At 38.6% G+C, this 19741-nt stretch overlaps 2 protein-coding genes across 2 annotated transcripts; both read right to left on the reverse strand.

Moving 5' to 3' along the window:
* Nucleotides 1-736: 736 nt before the first annotated feature.
* Nucleotides 737-3761, reverse strand: LOC144957949 (uncharacterized). Its single transcript, XM_078889510.1, has 2 exons — nt 1835-3761; nt 737-998 (listed from the first exon to the last, which is right to left on the reverse strand). Exons 1-2 carry the CDS (start codon nt 3759-3761, stop codon nt 811-813), a joined length of 2115 nt encoding a protein of 704 aa, XP_078745636.1. The 3' UTR covers nt 737-810.
* On the reverse strand, nt 3288-17487 carry LOC144957948 (uncharacterized). Its single transcript, XM_078889509.1, has 3 exons — nt 16868-17487; nt 11733-11925; nt 3288-7405 (listed from the first exon to the last, which is right to left on the reverse strand). Exons 1-3 carry the CDS (start codon nt 16868-16870, stop codon nt 3771-3773), a joined length of 3831 nt encoding a protein of 1276 aa, XP_078745635.1. The 5' UTR covers nt 16871-17487; the 3' UTR covers nt 3288-3770.
* Nucleotides 17488-19741: the final 2254 nt, after the last annotated feature.

Consider the following 19741-nt stretch of genomic DNA (forward strand, 5'->3'; position numbering starts at 1 on the left):
GGAGAGAGTTAATCGAAGATATCAGCACTGATCTCAGAAACTAAGGGTGCCTGAGGAAGTCAGTAAAGTGGTAAAGAGAAAATGTACGTAAGTCTTACGTACCCTTTGTACAGACCGTCGACTTGAAAATTTTTTTAAAATTGTAATTTTTAGAAGATAAAAATTGTAATCGCTAGAGTTCATAAAGCAAATCAACAATTTTCCATCACAAGGATTAAATATCACTTCAAGATCCTTAAAATTATTAATTCTAGTATGAACTTTCATTTTCAATAAGTTTTAATGACTTAAAATTGCTCATGAAGATATAGAGAGGCAGTGGCGTGGCATGCTTATAGTATAGAGTGGTGCCAGAATCAGAAGAAAATGACGAAAAACATGCGATATATGAAAATACAAAAGAAAGAAAAAAACTTTAAAGAAAAGACTTATCTACTCAAATAAGTAAGAGGCGGGATATACCATATCTCAGGTTTTTAAAAAAAATGCTGTAATCCATTTTAAAAAGATGGATGCGGTGCCAGGCACCAAACCAACCAATATAGACACGCCCCATGTAGAGAGGTATAGCCGGAATATCCTAATTGGATGGATAAGAAGCGAAATGCTTTAAGTCAGTATTTTTTAAAAGCTATTTGAGCACGTTTAGTGCATATATATATATATATATATATATATATATATATATATATATATATATATATATATATATATATATCAGTAAGCCATTCCGTTCACGTAGTTATACTTAACAAAGGCACCGCTTTACATGAACATAAATGAGTTGTTTGGAATCACCGTGAGGTAGGTTCATGGAAAGTTGCGTCCATCTGTCCAGCAGGAGACATTCACTGCCCAGTCGCATACAGACTGTGCACGGTTGTATCGGGTTCCTGGGGGACATCGAAGGCGGTAAGGAACTCCCCAGCTACAGATGAAGAAGGACTGGCAGTCTTGGGGGTCGCTGTGGTACCCAAACATTCCAGGGCATTTGTAATCTGGGGTGAGCGACGATAGATGGGGATGGAAAAGTTGTTATATTGTGGGTGAGTGGAGGAGGGGGGAGGGGAGGCAGGGAGATATCAATAGGCTTCAACAGTCCTGATGTCAATTCCATTGTATTGACGCATAATAACTTGGTAACTGGTTCTAAACTATCGGAACATTGACGGACGCCCTTATGAAATACTTCTCCGACGAGCATAAAAGTGTATCCAGAGGAGAAAAACATAAATTTGATCATGTTTTGACTCTTATACGTTCTGATCACATGACATGTGAAAAAGTTCTAGTCAGCATGAAGAATAAAAAAAAAATACCGATCTTCTTTGTTTAGAACCAAGCTGTTCGTTGCTGGGCGGACGTGACATCAGACTATTGAATCTTATTGGTGGTAGAAAAATGCTAAAATATTAAACAAGTCAGGGATGGAAACACGAAGGTGGTGGGGATGCAGAAAGATGGTATGCTTTGGGGGAGTGTGCGTGGAAGAGAAAGCAAGTGTGTGTGTGTGTGTGTGTGTGTGTGTGTGTGTGTGAAGTATAGCGAGATAAAGAAAGAGAGGGAAGCATAGCGAGAGAAAGATAGAAATATAGATAGAAATATAGATAGTCAGAGGGAGTGAGTTAGTGAGAGAGAGAGAGAGAGAGAGAGAGAGAGAGAGAGAGAGAGAGAGGGGGAGAATGAAAGAGAGAGTGCGGACGTTGGAGTTTTATTCGAATGTTCATAGCTGATGGGCTGTAGACATTTTTTGAATTGATGTTAATGACTATAATGATGATGGGGATGATGATGATGACGATTATATTGATGATGAGGATACAATTAATTTTACCTCTCGGGGCTGGAATTCCCAAGGGACCATTCATCCCATGAACGGTCCAAGGCCCTTGATTTCTGCTCGCTGGTCTGTTTGACATATTATTCTCTTCATCCCTATCTGACTCGTCATCCATTGTCTTGTCATCGGCGACATCACCAATTACGACGTCATTTATACCACCACTTACGTCATCATTAATGACATCCTTTAATGATGATTTTGGGCTATTGGTGACAGCGTTCGTGCCTTGCAAATCCGTTTTTGATTGGTCGAAATTTTTATAGTGATTTTCTTTATGTATGTTTTGATAGGTTCCGTCAAACTCAGACGAATCTTCCTCAATATTACCCTGAATCGTTTTTCCAACATCCTCCTTAGAAATTCTATCATCATGGTTATACGGGCTTATCACAACTTGTGGTGAATTGACATTATCCGGTGAGAAATTTTCACGATTTGACAGTCCCATATTACTGGGCATTGGCGAGTTATAGTCTGCTCCCGGGTTTGAATATTGGTGGACGTTACGCCCTCTGATAGTGTCGCCATTTGTATGATGATTATTTACGTGAACTCTTCCACCATAGAACCCCTGGCTAAAGCGATCACCCCAGTCTCTTTCATGCTTCTCACTCATCGTATTGAAATAACGATTGTCCATTTGTTTTCGGCGATGCAAATATCCGTGGTTGTTTATTGTACCGGATGAGAAACCAGAAAGGCCTCCAAATGAATGGTAGGCGACAGGTGAATTGTCGTAGAATGGTAAACCTTGGTTTTGGTTTTTACTCCAGGAAGGATTGAATCCTGACCAATGTTTGGCGTCATTCAATCCAAATTTCACATCATTTTGCTGTCGACTATAAGTTTTATCTTCATTGACGGCAATGTTGTACGCCTTCCATTGGTCCATACTATTTTGTGAGGGGAGTTTAATTCTGTCGTATCTTTCTGGATAGTTCTTTTGATAAGGGGCGCTCGTGTCAAACTGGCTTGACCCAAATCTATTATATGTGGCAGGTTTTGGTTTATAGGCATAATTAGCATTCTTGTTTATTTCTAAAAAGTCATTACGATTACGGATGATGCTATCAGGTTTGTTTGATCCAAAATCACTGTATACACTTATTTTGGGTTTGTTTGGATATTTGACACCGTGTAGGCGTGACAATTGGTCAATTGCGGCTTGTTTTACATTTCCTTTGTCAATCTTTTGAACATCGTTCCAGCTAAGGATGTTCTCGTTGAGTTCTCCAACGGGTTTTACATTCGTGACCCCGTTAACTCGTGGATAAACATCATTAACATGTTCCTGTTTCTTTGCATTCAGAGATGTTTGTGTTCGATGAGTAGCTCGCTGGTAGTTTTTAAAATTCTTTTGGGCGGAACTCTCCTTGTATGTGACATTTGGCTTCTCGGAATAGTTTGGCTTGTATGTCGTAGTGGTGGAATCACCTTTTCTATATTTTTGGATCTTCATTATTTGAATATGATTTATATCACTATTATTAGACGTATCTTTGTTGTTCATGAATTCGGTTGTTTTATTGGCTACTGGTACGCTTTTGATTTCTGACAACGACACGTGTTCAGTATCTTTTGATTTTGTGTAGGAGTTATTCATGGTCTGGCTTGATGAATTAACGTCTTTGTTGATACCTATATTATCTCCATTGCTCAACTGTTTTATATTCAAATGTTCGATACCACCTACGTTGTTATCAGACTTGTTGACCTCCAATTCAATTCCACTCTCGCCTTCATTCTTATTTCTTAATATTTCATTTATGTCTTCCGTATTGGACTCTTCTTTTACTAGCGACTCGTACCCACCATCTTGCTTTGGGTATCGAATTGATTTGGAAAGAACTGTTACTGCTTCGCCTTGAGATTTGGTATCGCTTTTTGCTATTGAAATGTTCTGGTTTATTGTGTGCATTATACAATATCAGTGCCATCGGTTTTTTGATTGGTCTGCTGTATAGGTATCAGAGTTGTTAGAAATATCGGATTCGATCTTGTCTTTAAATGTGAATAATGAAGCAATTGTAGTAACAAAGTCGTCGATGATAGAGTTGGGGTCAGAGGTCATGTTTTGTCTGGGTGTCGTTATGCCTGTATCTGATTGATGTGTTACAGTCTCGAATAGCGTGTTGTTGGCTGAATAGTTGTTCGTACTTTTAGCTGTATGCGTGTCATTTGTACTGATTTTCAAAGTTGTCGGGTTTGAACTGCTTGTCGTGGCGACAGTCGTGGTCATTTCTTTAGATGATTTGAAATCTTTCAAAACTGAAGTGGTCGGACTGTGTCGTGTTTCCTCTTGATTTTCATCCCTATGCCTGGTTTCTTCCTCTTTTATCCTAGACATGGCCTTCATATTATTCGTCATGTCATTTTCTCCTTTACTTTGCGTCCTGTTTGTACTCACATTTGTCCACGAAATATTAACCTTATCGTCGTCATCCTTCTCAATTGCTGTTCTACCCTTGTTCAGTACATCTGTGGCATTGTTGTCATAGGTATTTGTATAATAGTTTTTAGTTGCCGGTAATGGTTTGCCACTGGTCTTTGTTTCGTTTGTCTGTTGGTTTGTTGTAACATTCATGTTCATCTTGTCCTCTAGGTTTTGTATTCTAGACTTGTATGACGTCATCAAATGTTTATCTCCACTTTTGACCTTAGACATTTGCGTTGTTTTAGGGAGGACATGAGATGTGTTTTCCTCAGTTCTAACGTCATCAACTTGGTCGGATAGTTTTGTTGTCACATAATCTTCTCGTTGTACATTTTCTAATACATGTGTTTCTATTTTGTTGCTCACTGAAATGGTCTTATTCCTCTCAGATAAAGAAATTAAATTCTCTAATTCACTAAACTTAGTTTTAAGCGTTGACGACGAATTTGAAGAATATCCGGAAAGTGTATTACTTTCAAAATCCGAGGCAGAACTTGTTGCCATGGTTACATCGTCCATTTTAGTTTGATTGGAGTTAATGTCGAATTCTGTTTGATCGTCCTTTTCTATCCCGATATCCTGAGACGAATGACTGATCGTAGTGGAAGCTGTATGAGTTTGTCTGGTATACTCTTGGTCAACTGGGTTCAACAAGCTGTTTGACAGCTTTAAATTTTCATCCTTCTTTTCGTGATTCTCTTCAGTGTAACTTAAGTTACTTTTCTTTGTTATGGGTGATTGTGTTTTCCTAATCTTTATGCCACCATCCACTATTCTATTTGATGGAGTTGTTATAGAACTTTTCAAACTTGACGCCATTGTACTGGTGACACCACTTGATGCTCTCGTCATTGACAAGACTCTTGACTCTGCGACGAGGTTGCCATCACCATTGCTGCGATTTCCATGTCTTTTCAGGGAAATTATTTGAATCGTGTCTTTGTCTGCATCTGGGTTTGGCGAACTCTTTGTAACCTTGATTTTCTCTTTGTCGGTGTCTTTGTTGTTAATTAGCTCATCATCAGTCGCATCCACGAAAAAGATGGTTGTATTCAAATGGGTATGGATTGTTCCATTTTCGGTTCTATGATTTTCGGAAGAAATGTTCTCATTGATCTTGCCGTTATATTTGAAATGAGTCGTTTCATTTTTATTAATTTCCACACCCGTACTCTCATTTCTTATGTGTTGATCAGCTGGTTGATGGTCAATTGTAAAGTTGTTTTTAAAACTATCGATGACATTGACAGCAAGCTCACTTTTCTCACTTGAAACACCCTCAACTTCCTCTGAAGGGTAGAGTTTCCTCTCTGATTCAGCAGAATATTCCTCAGAAGATGATGTCGGGGTCTCATTTAATATTTCTTCGCTATGTAAGCCATAAGAATTCTTTTTGACAGAGTTCTTTGAAAATTTATACGGGTTTTTGTCATTTTTTAAGGTTCCACGTTCAACCATATTGTAAAAATCTTCATCAGTAAATTTTTTGACCGCAGACAAAATCTTCTCGTTCGTATTTTCACCGACTTCTCCATTTTTGAAATAGGATGAAAGTAGTTTGTCTTTGGGTGTTATGAACACTACGCCGTCATTTCTTCCTTTCACTACTTTAGAAATCATGGGATTTGTGTATGATTCTGAAGTGTTTGAGATTGTCAATCTAGTATTAGATTGATTGGAGATGAGATTATCTGGAATTGTTGGTGTCATGATATTTGGAGCTCTTGACCCAATTGTATTGGCATTTTCAGGTGGACTATCATTCTTTTCAAAGTCATCGTAATTTTCCCTAGAATCATGTTGATCTTTTTTATAGTTGACATTCAATTCAGGAGTGACTAACTCATTTGTCCAAACTGGGGAGCCATCTTCGTTCTTTGGGAATAATCTAACGTAATCTCTTCCTCCAAAATTCTCTTCAAAATCTTCTTGTCTTCCATCGAGAGTCGTGTAAAAACCATCCTTCACTGATTGATTCTCTAGAGCATTGACTGTACCGTCATCGCTATCCAAACTGCCCTGATCGTTAACATTGACACCGCCAATATATCTGGGTGGTCTACTAATCACGTTATAACCTATAGGTACCAACCTTCCTCGCTTACCTCCCTTCCTCCTTCTGTATATAATTCGTTTCACAAATTTGCCATTTGGTTTTGAGAACCTTGACAAAAAGTTCGGCCTTGCGCCACCCCAAACAATGTCAGCATCATTTTCAATTGTGTTATCACCTTCAGTCTCCATACCACGACTTTCTTCAATCAGGTGGTCGTTCTCAGATTGTTCTGCAGATTTTTCTTCAGATTTTTTACCATTCTTATTGATAACTTTATCGTACTTTACGTCGCTTAAGATTTGAGATCCAGAGTAAAGCTGAGTTCTTGGTCGTTCGAAATTATTGACCAATCTGTAAAGATGACCATCACCATGACCAAAATCGGTAATGACATTTACATCATTATTTATATCCTTTCTACCGGCACCGTCGACCACGTTATTGACCAGTGACGGGTGAGCACCGAATCCTTTGACTTTAGAGAGAGGGATTGGAATTCTCTTGAGATTTTCAAGCCGGACTCGTGAGAATGGTCGTCTTCCCCTGGAGAGATGAACAGATCCGTCACTGTTGATTCGACGATGGAACCGACTCGGAATGATAATGCGTCTTCTCATTGCGTGACCTTTACCCTTGTACGGAAATGACACTCTGCGCATGCCAGCCGGGTAACGTCTCAAGTTTGACGATGACGGGACAAACGATTCGTCGATGCGGTTAGACTTCATTTCAGTAATGTAGTTTTCATTATTCTTTTCCAGGAGGATTTGGAACTGTTTTTTCGAATTCACCCCTTTATTTTTTGTTTTATTCAGAGCAAAATTGGTGTTTTCTATCTTTTGACTGGATGAATAGTTCTTCTTAGAGGATTGAAATGAAGACATATGATCTTTAGTGCCTCTATGCGTCGATCGCATCCATTGCTTTTCCTTGACGTACCCGTCATCTTTAAATCTGTTGATCTGATTGGCTGATTTCATGACGGAAGTATCGTTAGCGATGACGTCACAAAGGGTTGGAAGGTCAATTTCTTCTAAGAGCTGTATGAGCAGGTCGATTATCTTGATGTTTTCTGTGGGGAATGTCGACAAAAGAATAAATAAGTGAGATTTGTAGAGCGATATTCCCCTAATGGGTTCAAAGCGCTTTTTAGTGGGTCTCAAGGCAACACCAGCATATGAAATGCAGGACGATACAGGTGCTTGCAAGTCATTATCACAAAATTCTACGACAGTGACAACGCTTCAAGATACTTATTTTATACCTGATTATTTACAGTCAGATAATGTGAATAAGAAGTCTTTTCCATTGACTCAACGTTGCGCTGCCGATAAAGGAATTCGAAGCAGACACATAGTGGCAAGAAGCAGAGTGCCAACATTACATGACCACAAAGCCGCAAGGACAATAGATAACTCGAATAATGCTCTTCAATAGTCGTAACGTCACTTCCCTCGTAATGACGCATGGTAACTTAGCAACTGGCTCTAAATTATCGGAACAATGGCGGACGCCCTTATGAAATATTTCTCCGACGAGCATAAAAGCATATCCAGAGGAAAAAAAACCATTAGAAATCTGATCATGTTTTTACTTTTAGACATTCTGATCACAAGACATGAAAAGTTCTAGCCAGCATGAAGAATAGAAAGTACCGATGACATCAGACTATTAAATCCAATTTTGTATGAAAAGGTTATTTACAACTCGATCGTGTATCATGCAAGATCCATATTGACAATATAAATTATGATTGACATTAAAAAGTATAAATGAAAATTACGAAAATTGAGTTTGATGCTGTTTAGGCCACAATCTTATCGAAGTCTTTTTTTGTTTTGGGGAAAACCTGATTTAAGTATGTCATTATAGATATTACAAGGCACCCCTATTACAATACTCGCTGGATTATATATAGAACGCTCTCGGGAGAGGCCAAAACGCGTGCTCGAATCGAGTATGCCGAAATCCGATGCTCATGAAAGGTAACCTACTTATTATAAAGATAAAATTTGGCCACCCAGCTCCAGCGAGCGCTGTATTGCATATTGTGCTAGAATCCAACCAGTGCTATAATATTAAAATAAGAAAACAAATAAAAACATTGGCTTTCAAAAAATAGATACTCTTCGCCCGCCCGTCCGGCTTTACTAAATTATATTAACTTGTAATGACAATTTTAACGCACAGACAATTATACTGCAAGTCAAATCGTCAAGCTTCTTTTAGTACTTACACATAGCAATCCTTCAAAAAGACAAGCAAAACCCAATCAAACCTACGTGTACTTATTTTCAAGTCTGATAATCCAAAGTGTTATGGGCTCATTGTTGTAATGGAGAATATCTCAAACCAACATGAACACAAACTATTGTCCATTACAACAATGATCAATCAAGCACTTGATTGCGTTCAGTTATCAGACCTTCACATAAGTTCACTTCGCCTAGGATCAATCTAGTTGAACCGTGTGTCGTGACGATGCTACCGGGCGGGTTCGCGACGGTGCACGAATGCGGACCGGACTCTGCTGATTGGGTCGCTCGTCATAACATAGTAGTGTGAGAACCATAAAAAGCTGCTGCTGCCTAGGATCAACCTGTAAAGTTTATTTTACCACTTAAACATAACAACCGAGCAAAAAGACAAAAGTACAAATCAATTAAACATAGCAAGTATGAGGTTATTATAAACGGATCCTTGGATTGAAATGGTTAACTCGTTCCACTGATTTAACATAATTTTGATAATTTGGACTAGGAAGAAAAAAGAGTGGAAAGGCACCTAGGAGTCATGTCCTATGTGTGATCCAGAGAAAGGCATATAGGAGTCATGACCTGGGTGTGGTCCAGAGAAAGGTACATAGGAGTCATGTCCTAGGTGTGGTCCAGAGAAAGGCATCTAGGAGTCATGACCTGGGTGTGGTCCAGAGAAAGGTACATAGGAGTCATGTCCTAGGTGTGGTCCAGAGAAAGGCATCTAGGAGTCATGACCTGGGTGTGGTCCAGAGAAAGGCATCTAGGAGTCATGACCTGGGTGTGGTCTAGAGAAAGGTACATAGGAGTCATGTCCTAGGTGTGGTCCAGAGAAAAGCACATAGGAGTCATGACCTAGGCGTGGTCCAGAGAAAGGTACATAGGAGTCATGACCTAGGTGTAGTCCGGAGAAAGGCACCTAGGAGTCATGACCTAGGTGTGGTCCAGAGAAAGGCATCTAGGAGTCATGTCCTAGGTGTGGTCCAGAGAAAAGCACATAGGAGTCATGACCTAGGTGTGATCCAGAGAAAGGTACATAGGAGTCATGACCTAGGTGTAGTCCAGAGAAAGGCACCTAGGAGTCATGACCTAGGTATGGTCCAGAGAAAGGTACATAGGAGTCATGACCTAGGCGTGGTCCAGAGAAAGGCACCTAGGAGTCATGACCTAGGTATGGTCCAGAGAAAGGTACATAGGAGTCATGACCTAGGTGTAGTCCAGAGAAAGGCACCTAGGAGTCATGACCTAGGTATGGTCCAGAGAAAGGTACATAGGAGTCATGACCTAGGTGTGATCCAGAGAAAGGTGCATATGAGTCATGACCTGGGTGTAGTCCAGAGAAAGGTACATAAAACAATAAATTAAAATTGAGCTTTATATAGCGCAATATCCACTAAATATGCTCAAAGCGTTTTACAAGAGGTCCCTGGTCAACAGCAACATTTAACATGACGCCTGTTAGGCGATATTACAATTTTTGGGACAAAGACAACGCTGTTAACGGCCAGGTACTCATTTTACACCTGAGTACGGTGAGAGAATGTGAGTAAAGAGCCTTTTCCAAGGACTCAACTATGCGCCGAGCGCGAGGCCCGAACCAAGGACCTCCCGGTCCGAAAGCGAGTGTCATACCACTAGACCACATAGCGCACATAGGAGTCATGACCTAGGTATGGTCCAGCCCCTTTAAAGTGTAAAAAGTTAAGGACCTGAAAATTTGTTCAAAGGGGGATTTCTTCTCTGAAGACTTTCTGCTTTAGCTAAACTTGAGTTTCTTGTTTCATTTTTTAAGTGTCAGATTCAACCTAAATATTACCGGATTGAGGAGATGTGATAATGTTTATATGAAAAAGTGCCAGAAACAAAACAAGAAAGAAAATATGCACGAAATGAAAAACATCTCAAGAAATCAGCCTGCCTGGACTGGGGATCGAACCTCAGACCTCCTGATTACTAGATTGAGGAAATGGATCGCGTGTTCTAAGATTTAATGTTAATCATGACACAAAGCCGTAGTTTACCAGATGAATTGGCGTTAACCCTCTCCTTACCAAACATAGGAAAATCGTCACATTCGTTACGATGGATGCAACCAACAATTTATTTTCTTATTCTGATTTCATTTTGTCATAGTTATAGCTAGAGAAACTCGACATTGGGTTGCAGAGCTGATTTCTCTGAACAAAATATTGAATATACTCGTCACTATTCTGTTTGAAAATCTATTTTTGTGTTGGGTGAGTATGAAATTTCGGGTAAAATTCTGAAAATAACTTGTAAGGAGAGAGTTAAAACATTATATTTGCCGTCTTTTACCTAGGATTAAGACAAAATTCATCTACATTTTTAGACCTATATCACATTATAGATGTACTGATTCGCCTGTGTTTATCTTTATCCGCTTTGGGATGTCTAGTAGGACTATACATTTTAATAATCAATTTCATAATATTGAGTAAGGCATCTGTAAAGCGACTCTTCGTTCAAACATAACCCGAGCTCAACAATATGGACTAAGGTGTCCCTTGCCTCCCCACCTTCTTGTTTTCACTACCACTGAAACAATGCAAATAATAAGAAAATAAATAAATAAATAAAATTCCCCTTATTCATCCCATAGGGGAAATTTGTCACTAAGGTCTATTCCTAGGGTGAGGTGACTTGCTCAAGGCCACACAGCGTAGCGGCGGGTGATCGAACCTGCTACCTTTCGGATACGAAGCAAAGACCGTACCACTGAGTCACGCTGCCACTAAAAGTGTGCATCTTTTTTGGAAAGACATGATGTGCAAGATAAGAGTAGATTATCATTTTGCCCATATTACATAATCAGCTACTGAACACTTTCACTGCCATATATGGTTGTTATTTTAGTCCACGCTGGGTTATTTTAGACCAAACATCACGTGACAAACTAAATTCAGAAGTAGTAAAATGGATTAAAGGATACGAGTTAACCACACCCTGTCCTGTAGGTCCAAAAAAAAAAAGATTAATTAACTTCGTATCTGGTCAGAATAATCAAGGGAGGTAAAAAGCCTGCTTTATATTGAAACAGTCACCGGAAAAGACATGGTAAGCGAGAGGAGACAGCTAGTTGGGCACTTGGGGACTTTTTGGTGGGATCTAATCTCTAGTAAATACCTTCCGCGGATCCGGTGAGTCTTTGAGTCAGAACATTTTGGAGGTCTGCATAGTCCTGGCTGACAGAATCCCGGCTTGTGATTGGCTGGCTGAGGACTGAGGGCTTGGCAGTGATTGGTTGCTGTTGACAGCCGAGCACAATGAGGCAGACGGCCATTGCATACTTGATTAAGGTTGATGACGTCATTCTTGTCTGAAGTGGGCGAAAATAAATTAAAATTAGAATATGCATACATACATACATACATACATACATACATACATACACACACACACACACACATATATATATATATATATATATATATATATATATATATATATATATATATATATATATATATGCTTGGGCTTGTATAGAGAAAAATACCACTAAATGGGCTCAAGGTGCTTTTCAAGGGATCCTCAGCCAACAGGAACATTTTAAGTATAGGATTATACATGACGCCTGTAACGTGCTTTTCCAAATTTGTTTTTAGACAAAGCCAAATATGTTACCGGGCAGGTAGTCAGCTTGCACCTGAATATGCATACAGATAGGTGATAGAATGCGAAGTTAGAGCCTTTTCCTAGAACTCAGCTTTGCGCTGTGCACAACAGGAATGAAACCAGGGACCTATTGAAACAAGGGAGTTACATACAATATCTAAATATATCGTATTTTCTTGAAAAGAAATGAAAAATTTAATAGCAAAAGGGAGAAAATATTAATTTGGGACATATTGCGTACTGTCAGTGAGCGGACTGGTGACAATAAACGAAAGTCTCTCGCCCAACTTTGAGTTCTTTGGTAAGGCACTTAAAAATATTGTCACCATGAGACTCAGGTTGAATGAATATCTGGCTATAGACAGTGCTAGATAGTGTAAGGGTGCTAGTACTAGGAGGAAAAGGGTCCCTAACAGACAATTTGTACTGTCTGAAATCAGCATCGGGAATACTTGGAAATACGTAATCTGTATTGATGGTTGTTTTTGTTTTTTTGTTTTTTGTTTTTTTTTGTTTCTATTTTATAAGTGAAACAATGAGAGAGACAGAAAGGGGGAAGATACACGAGATAAGTATATTCAAGTACTTATGTGTACCATACATAATTAAAACAATAGTTATCCAAAGCTTGTGGTCCCGATAGCTTAGTTGGTTGAGCACTCTCTTCACAACCAAAGAGGCCGAGATCTATCCTGGGTGAAGTCAAGATTATTATTTTTTTCTGTCCACCAGTGACTGGGTAGCTGGGTCTGTTAGATCTGGCGGAAAGTACTTTGCGATATACTAGCATACTATCCAAAGGGTAGCAAGCAATTGCTATTGTACGTTTCACGCTATAGAAACTGGAATAAACTCCGGCTCCATGGGCCTAATGGCTCTGACGGACTACTATCTAAAGTCGCAAGGTATAGATAGTATGCGCTTGGCTAAGAAGCTCACAACATTGCCATCCGGAAATATACCAAACCAATACACAGAACACTGTGTGTAACCCTGAACGTTTATAGTCTGTTTAATACAGTGTAGTGAGAATTACTCATAAACGCGGATGGCAAAAAACAATAACAAAGACCTGAGCGACGTCCACCTCGTTCTATCTATATGAAGTCGGATGCTAGTCTATCACAAAGACCTTTGGTTTAAATCTCGCCAGCCCAACAACTCAACATTTAGGGTGAACAGTCGTGGGGAGGCGGGGGGGGGGGGGGGCATGCCGATGGAACAAGATCTCTAAAACATTCGTAAACCTTTGTCAGTCCAGTGCTCTTTCAACTGAACCATTGTGACACTTACATCTTACTGTATCGATGATATGGGTTTAGATTTAAAACTCACAACATCAGAATATACCAGCCGGATATAACGTACCAACACGCCAATGTGTAACCTTGAAAGTTTATAGTCTGATTAATATAATTTAGTGAGGACTAATCACCAAAATGGCTGTTTAAAAACAATAACAGTGAGCTGAGAGACGTCAATTTCGTTCCTTCTGTATCTGACCGCAAACATTTCCATCTAACACACACACACACACACACACACACACACACACACGACACATAAACAAGCTCTGAAACACATTTCCACAAGCACTAAGCACGTTCGCACACAAACAGACATAACTTTTTACATCAATATTATGCTAGTTGTTCCAGCAAGCGCCCCCTACTCCCTTCCTGTTTTGCTTCGGCATTCTGTCTTACACAACTTCCGCCTGACAGGATGTTATTTTTTTGTTACTTCAAGACCGTATTCTTAAACGTAGACTACCGTATTTATGTATTTATTTAACAAGAAAACGGATAAGCTTCTGGGTCTAAACATATTATCAAATTAGGGAGCTGGCGCTGTCGATAAATATAAATTTGAAAAGCTATGGATGAAACATTGCAAGACAATGAAAATGGCTGCATTGTTTCTATAGACGCCTGTCATGAACCATGTGTGTGTTACTTCGAGTGTGTCAGTCTGTTTCTAGTATCCAAGGCAAAGTAGAAAGAAAAATACATACAAGAAAACTACTGGATTAATACAAAGAATGATTTACTTAAAGTAAGCTATGGTCTGTATCTTCTAAATGCAAAACGAAAAAACTTTGATTATTATTTTTTAAAAAATCTTAACTATGTGAAAAAGACCCAAAATCTTGTGTCAGTGGGTTTTTAAAAAACTTTTTTATAATCGTTTTACGGTGATTGCGACATCATTTAGGTCATATAAGCGCCAGTAAAAAATGTAGACTTACAATTAAAGCACCCGAAAGAGTAAGGCAAAGGTGAATTGATTCAAATAGGAAACAGTAGTAGATTCCTAGAACATCTACTTAGAGATCACCTAGACGTCTCATCCAGACACCAGCATAATATGCCACTAAGACTAAGAGTAACGCACACAAATATTCATAAGATATGTTTAAAACAAAACAAAAAAATAATTATCAGTACATGGCAGAGAGATGATTTACCAGGGAAAAGTAGTACCTTCCTAAAACTACCACAATACATTTAACTGTTTTCCTCTCAGCCAAGGACTTCAACAAGGGCCAGGATAAAACCAAGTAATCCGATTCCAAGACTAAGACAGAAATAAATATAGGGGGATAGAAGACACAAAAAATGACCTCCTGCCAACCAGTGATTTGAGGGGGGGGGGGGGGGGGCAGTCGGAATACCCTTCTCAGGCACATGAGTTAACGACATGGTCTCGAAATTTGGCATAATTTGAACTTTTGCACTGAGTTGACCTAGTTGACCCCCGAGTTCAATGAATGATGGTAGAGCGAAAAAAAATCCAACGACTATTTACTTTTCTCTCATTTCTTTACTGCCTTCACCATCTTTTTATTATTCTACATTTCCAGAAAACGTAAAAATAAACAAAAGCATTGGTCTTTATACTTTATAGTCACCAAAAAAAAGCCTGTCCGAACTGTGTGAAAGCCAAACAAACAAGTTATAAACAAACGGATAAACGGGAAACCAAGAGACTGTCTATCCAAACAACTAGCTCCACTCCACTCCACTGGGCATATTGTTTGAACATAGAACTGTCTGTCGTTTTAAGGAATGAGCGAGGCGTTTCATCTGCACATTCTGCAAACAACAATGGGTTCGGAGACGCCATGTATGCTGGAGAAAACCTTCACACCATTTCATTTTTATATTATAAAGAAATATTCTAAAAATTGAGTTTTTATATAGCGCAATATCCACTAAACGTTCTCAAAGCGCTTTACAATGGGTCCCTGGCCAAAAGAAACACGTAATATATAGAACGAAACATGACGCCTGTTAGGCGATATTACAATTTTTATCCTACTTAGACGACGCTGTTAACGACCAGGTACTCCTTTTACACCTGAGTACGGTGAGGGAATGTGAGTAAAGAGCCTTTTCCACTCAACTATGCGCTGATTGAGGCTAGAACCCAGGACCTTCCGATCCGAAAGCGATTATCATACCACAAGACGACAGAGCCGCATATTATGTGACCCTCCGCTTCAAAGGGGTAGTATGACGATGTGATTTAGTTGCTAAAAGTTCAATTTTATAGTCTAATATATTATAAAATGTGGATATATTATATGCAGGGGCGTGGCTGTTTAGGTTGATTTGGTGCCTGGCACAGAATCCATCTTTTAAAAATGGACTAGAGAAATTGTATATACCACCTCTTACTTATATGAGTAAGTCTTTTCTTTAATTTTTTCCCCTTTCTTTCGTATTTACAAATATAGCATGTTTTAAGTCATTTTTTTCTGATTCTGGCACCACCCTATACTGTAAGCGTGTCACGCCACTGATTATATGTTTCAATTAGAACATTGAATAAGATATGATTCTTATACTCTTGCCTTTTGGGATTCCGTGGCGTGTTTCCAACCGCTAATCAAGCAGTGGTTGGGAAAGGAGTGTGTGATATTCTACTCGTGTCCTATGCTAAAGCTATGGAGCGTCGGTTACTGCTCATTTACGGCTGCAGAATGAAACTAGGTAAACTCCAGATCATTGGGGCTTTGGGCTCTAAAAACTGCTCGAAGATAGATAGATAGATAGATAGATATTGAATCGTGTTTGATACAAATATGGTACGAAAAGTGCTCGACATGTAGTAATGGAGCGAATTATTATTTAAAATATTTACCACAATGTTTGAGGCAGTCTACATCAATGTTTCAGGCTCAAATTGAGCCTGAAACATTGATGTAGACTGCCCCAAACATTGTGGTAAATATTTTAAATAATAGATAGATAGATAGATAGATAGATAGATAGATAGATAGATAGGTAGATGGATAGATATATAGATAGATAGATAGATAGATAGATAGATAGATAGATAGATAGATAGATAGATAGATAGATAGATAGATAGATAGATAGATAGATAGATAGATAGATAGATAAAAAAGAAAAAGAAATCCAATGCGGGACTGTGGTATTAGAAGTAGTAGTAGTAGTAGTAGTAGTAGTAGTAGTAGTAGTAGTAGTAGTAGTAGTAGTAGTAGTAGTAGTAGTAGTAGTAGTAGGAGTCGTAGCAGTAGTAGTATTAAGATTGATGGTATTCTCTCTTTGGTTTGTCTTGGCGGTAATAATAAGGGATTTAATAGCAGACAATATATTTAACAGAAAATTCTGACTCACCATCAAATCCCAATATTTTGTTTTCGTCTCCTCAAATGTTCCAACCGTTTGTCGAAATAGACCACCAAGCTAGTTCTGCTGATTGTTGCAAAATCTAACACTTGATATAATGTCAAACAAAGAAATATATTTCTGTGGCTATCAACAAATATGATTTGTTAGCACCAAAATCTTCCCTCAGTTAATGAAACACATATTGTTGATTGCTCCAGTCGTAATTGCATGCGAAACTTGAACCATAACTTCACTATAACAAGAATAGTCTACGTGTGCTCATTCTACTGTCAACGCTAAAACAAAACAATTCATCATATAGATAAATTTATTTCGAAAATATAGCACAAATTTAGTCTATATTAAAGTGAGGAATGATTATATTATGTAATCAACTTCTAGTTTAAACCAGAAATGTGTATTACGGTATAAAGATACAAGGATGAAAACACTAAATTCATCCAAGAAAGTCTTTTTAAAATTGTCGTAATTTCTCCGCTGATTGTGTTTGTATCTACTTAATACGAAATAACCAAGACCATCGGTTAGGTAGGATTCAAACCCCGTTAGTTATGCCTTGCCCAAGGATGACAGCAAGTCTTGTGTCCAACAGACTGACTGGTCTCATATTTATACCAGTTCGGATGCCGACGCCCTGCATGCAACAAGAAATGCCATTGTCTCATAACATTCCGGGCCAATCTTTTGGGAAAAAAAATATCCCTCCCCCCTCTCCCCCCTCCCCTACTCCCCTGATCAAACACTAATTTCATGTCTCCTCCCATTCACCTGTGCCCCCCTCTCTCTCTCTCTCTCTCTCTCTCTCTCTCTCTCTCTCTCTCTCTCTCTCTCTCTCTCTCTCTCTCTCTCTCTCCTCCGACTCTCTCTCCTCTCTCTCTCTCTCTCTCTCTCTCTCTCTCTCTCTCTCTCTCTCACTCTCCAGCCTTCTCACCCTATCACCACCCCCCATGCAAATAAATATATTGACAACAAACAAAATCACCTGCTTTTAGAAAGCCTTGAAAAAGGCCCGAAAAATCAGAAGCCGACAAGACAAATTAATAGATTGTCATTGAGATATCGCCAACAATCATCCCCATTATCCGAAGATTCGTTAAAACGGAATGCCCTTGATGTTGCACAAACTAAAATCAGTCTACTTTGTAGGTTGGTTACTTACTGCAGCAGCCGAAATCACAAAAGAATCAATTATTTGATTCATTGAAAGAAGGTAAAACTTGGTTTTAGAAAAAAAAATTCAAACAGATTTTTTAGCATCGACATTAACTTGAAATGATACCGTTTTGGTTGATGAGTCGCATGTATAGTATTAGAATATGCTTTTATGTGACCGATCGATTCAAAACGGTAATACATCGGGGAGAACCTATAGTTAAGAATTCAAGTATACTTCAATTTCATGAGAATTGAGCGAACATAATTGCGACTTTGAAAGTCCCATGTTTGAGATTTTTTCTTTTTCCGAGATGAGGGCCATTTTAATCGATCTATATTAGAAGGACGAGTTTTCTGGCCAAAATTTTAAACACATGTTTTTTTTCCACATGTTGGCAGAGTATTCACTTCGACTGATCTCTACTCAATTGTGTGTAATAATTAACATAATTTGCTTTTATCCAATTTCCCGAATACACGATTCTTCACGTCTAACTTCTCAATGTCTATGTATTATCCCGTCACTTCAAATATTTTGTCATTTCTATTTTTGAACTGTTTGTATTACCAGTTTTGTTTTTTACTTCATACGTCGCATTACGACGTGTTCAATCTTATGATTCTTTTTCCTTCCTTCCTTCCTTTTTTCCTTCAATCCTCCTCTTCTTCTCATTTTCCTTCTCCTCCTCCTCTTCCTCCACCCACCTCCTCCTCCCCACCACCACCTCCTCCTCCTCCTCCTCCTCCTCCTTATCATCATCATCATCATCATCATCATCATCATCATCATCATCATCTTCCTCATCACCATCATATCATGAATTAAATCTCTTAATTTTCCACTTTAACAGCCCCTATAAGACAAAAAACTGGACCCCTTATTTATCTTCTTTTTCGCTTTTCTTCCACACTCCCTTCTCCTATTCCCTCCCCCCCCCCCCCCCCCCCCCATATCCTCATCTACGTTTCGTTCCCTTTCCTTCTTTCTCTTTTTCCTCCTTTTATAATTCGGAATTTATTTCGTCTGAGGAGAAATTAACATCAGCATTACTTTCTTTCTGTCCTTCATCTTTAACCTGTCTTCTACATCTACACTCTGTTCTTCTTCTTCTTCTTCTTCTTCTTCTTCTTCTTCTTCTTCTTCTTCTTCTTCTTCTTCCTCCTCCTCCTCTTCCTCCCCTCCTCCTCCTCCTCTCCTCCTCCTCCTCCTCCTCCTCCTCCTCCTCTTATTCCTCTTCCTATTGCGAGTTAAGGCCTAATTGATTCTACACAATTCTACGTATCACATCCGCAACAAAAGAGGATGACGTCATTTTAAATCTCTCTTGGTTCTATCAGTGATTGAGTGATGTCACTATCAAATAAAGAGTTATCATCCTTATTTGATAAATGAAAGATATTTTCTAAGCCTTGAACTATATACAGTTTGGTGATATTTAATATTTAAAATTAAATTCATATTTAAAAATTATAAATCTGTATCTAAAATCTTTTTGTTGTTGTCAATTTTATTAGCATTCTTTATATAATTTACAAATTAAAAATATAAATTTTGAATTAAAAACTAATAAATTGTCTGAAATTGCCTTATATATGTAACTTATCTTATCATATGTTTATATAAAGAAGAGATTTAATAACGGTAATTTGACTCTGGGAATCGCTATCAGGCTGCCCTATTACCAAATTCATTTGCGCGCATCT

This window comes from Berghia stephanieae, chromosome 12 (assembly GCF_034508935.2).
Source record: "Berghia stephanieae isolate SIO BIC M18660-M18661 chromosome 12, UCSD_Bste_1.3, whole genome shotgun sequence".
NCBI lineage: Eukaryota > Metazoa > Mollusca > Gastropoda > Nudibranchia > Aeolidiidae > Berghia > Berghia stephanieae.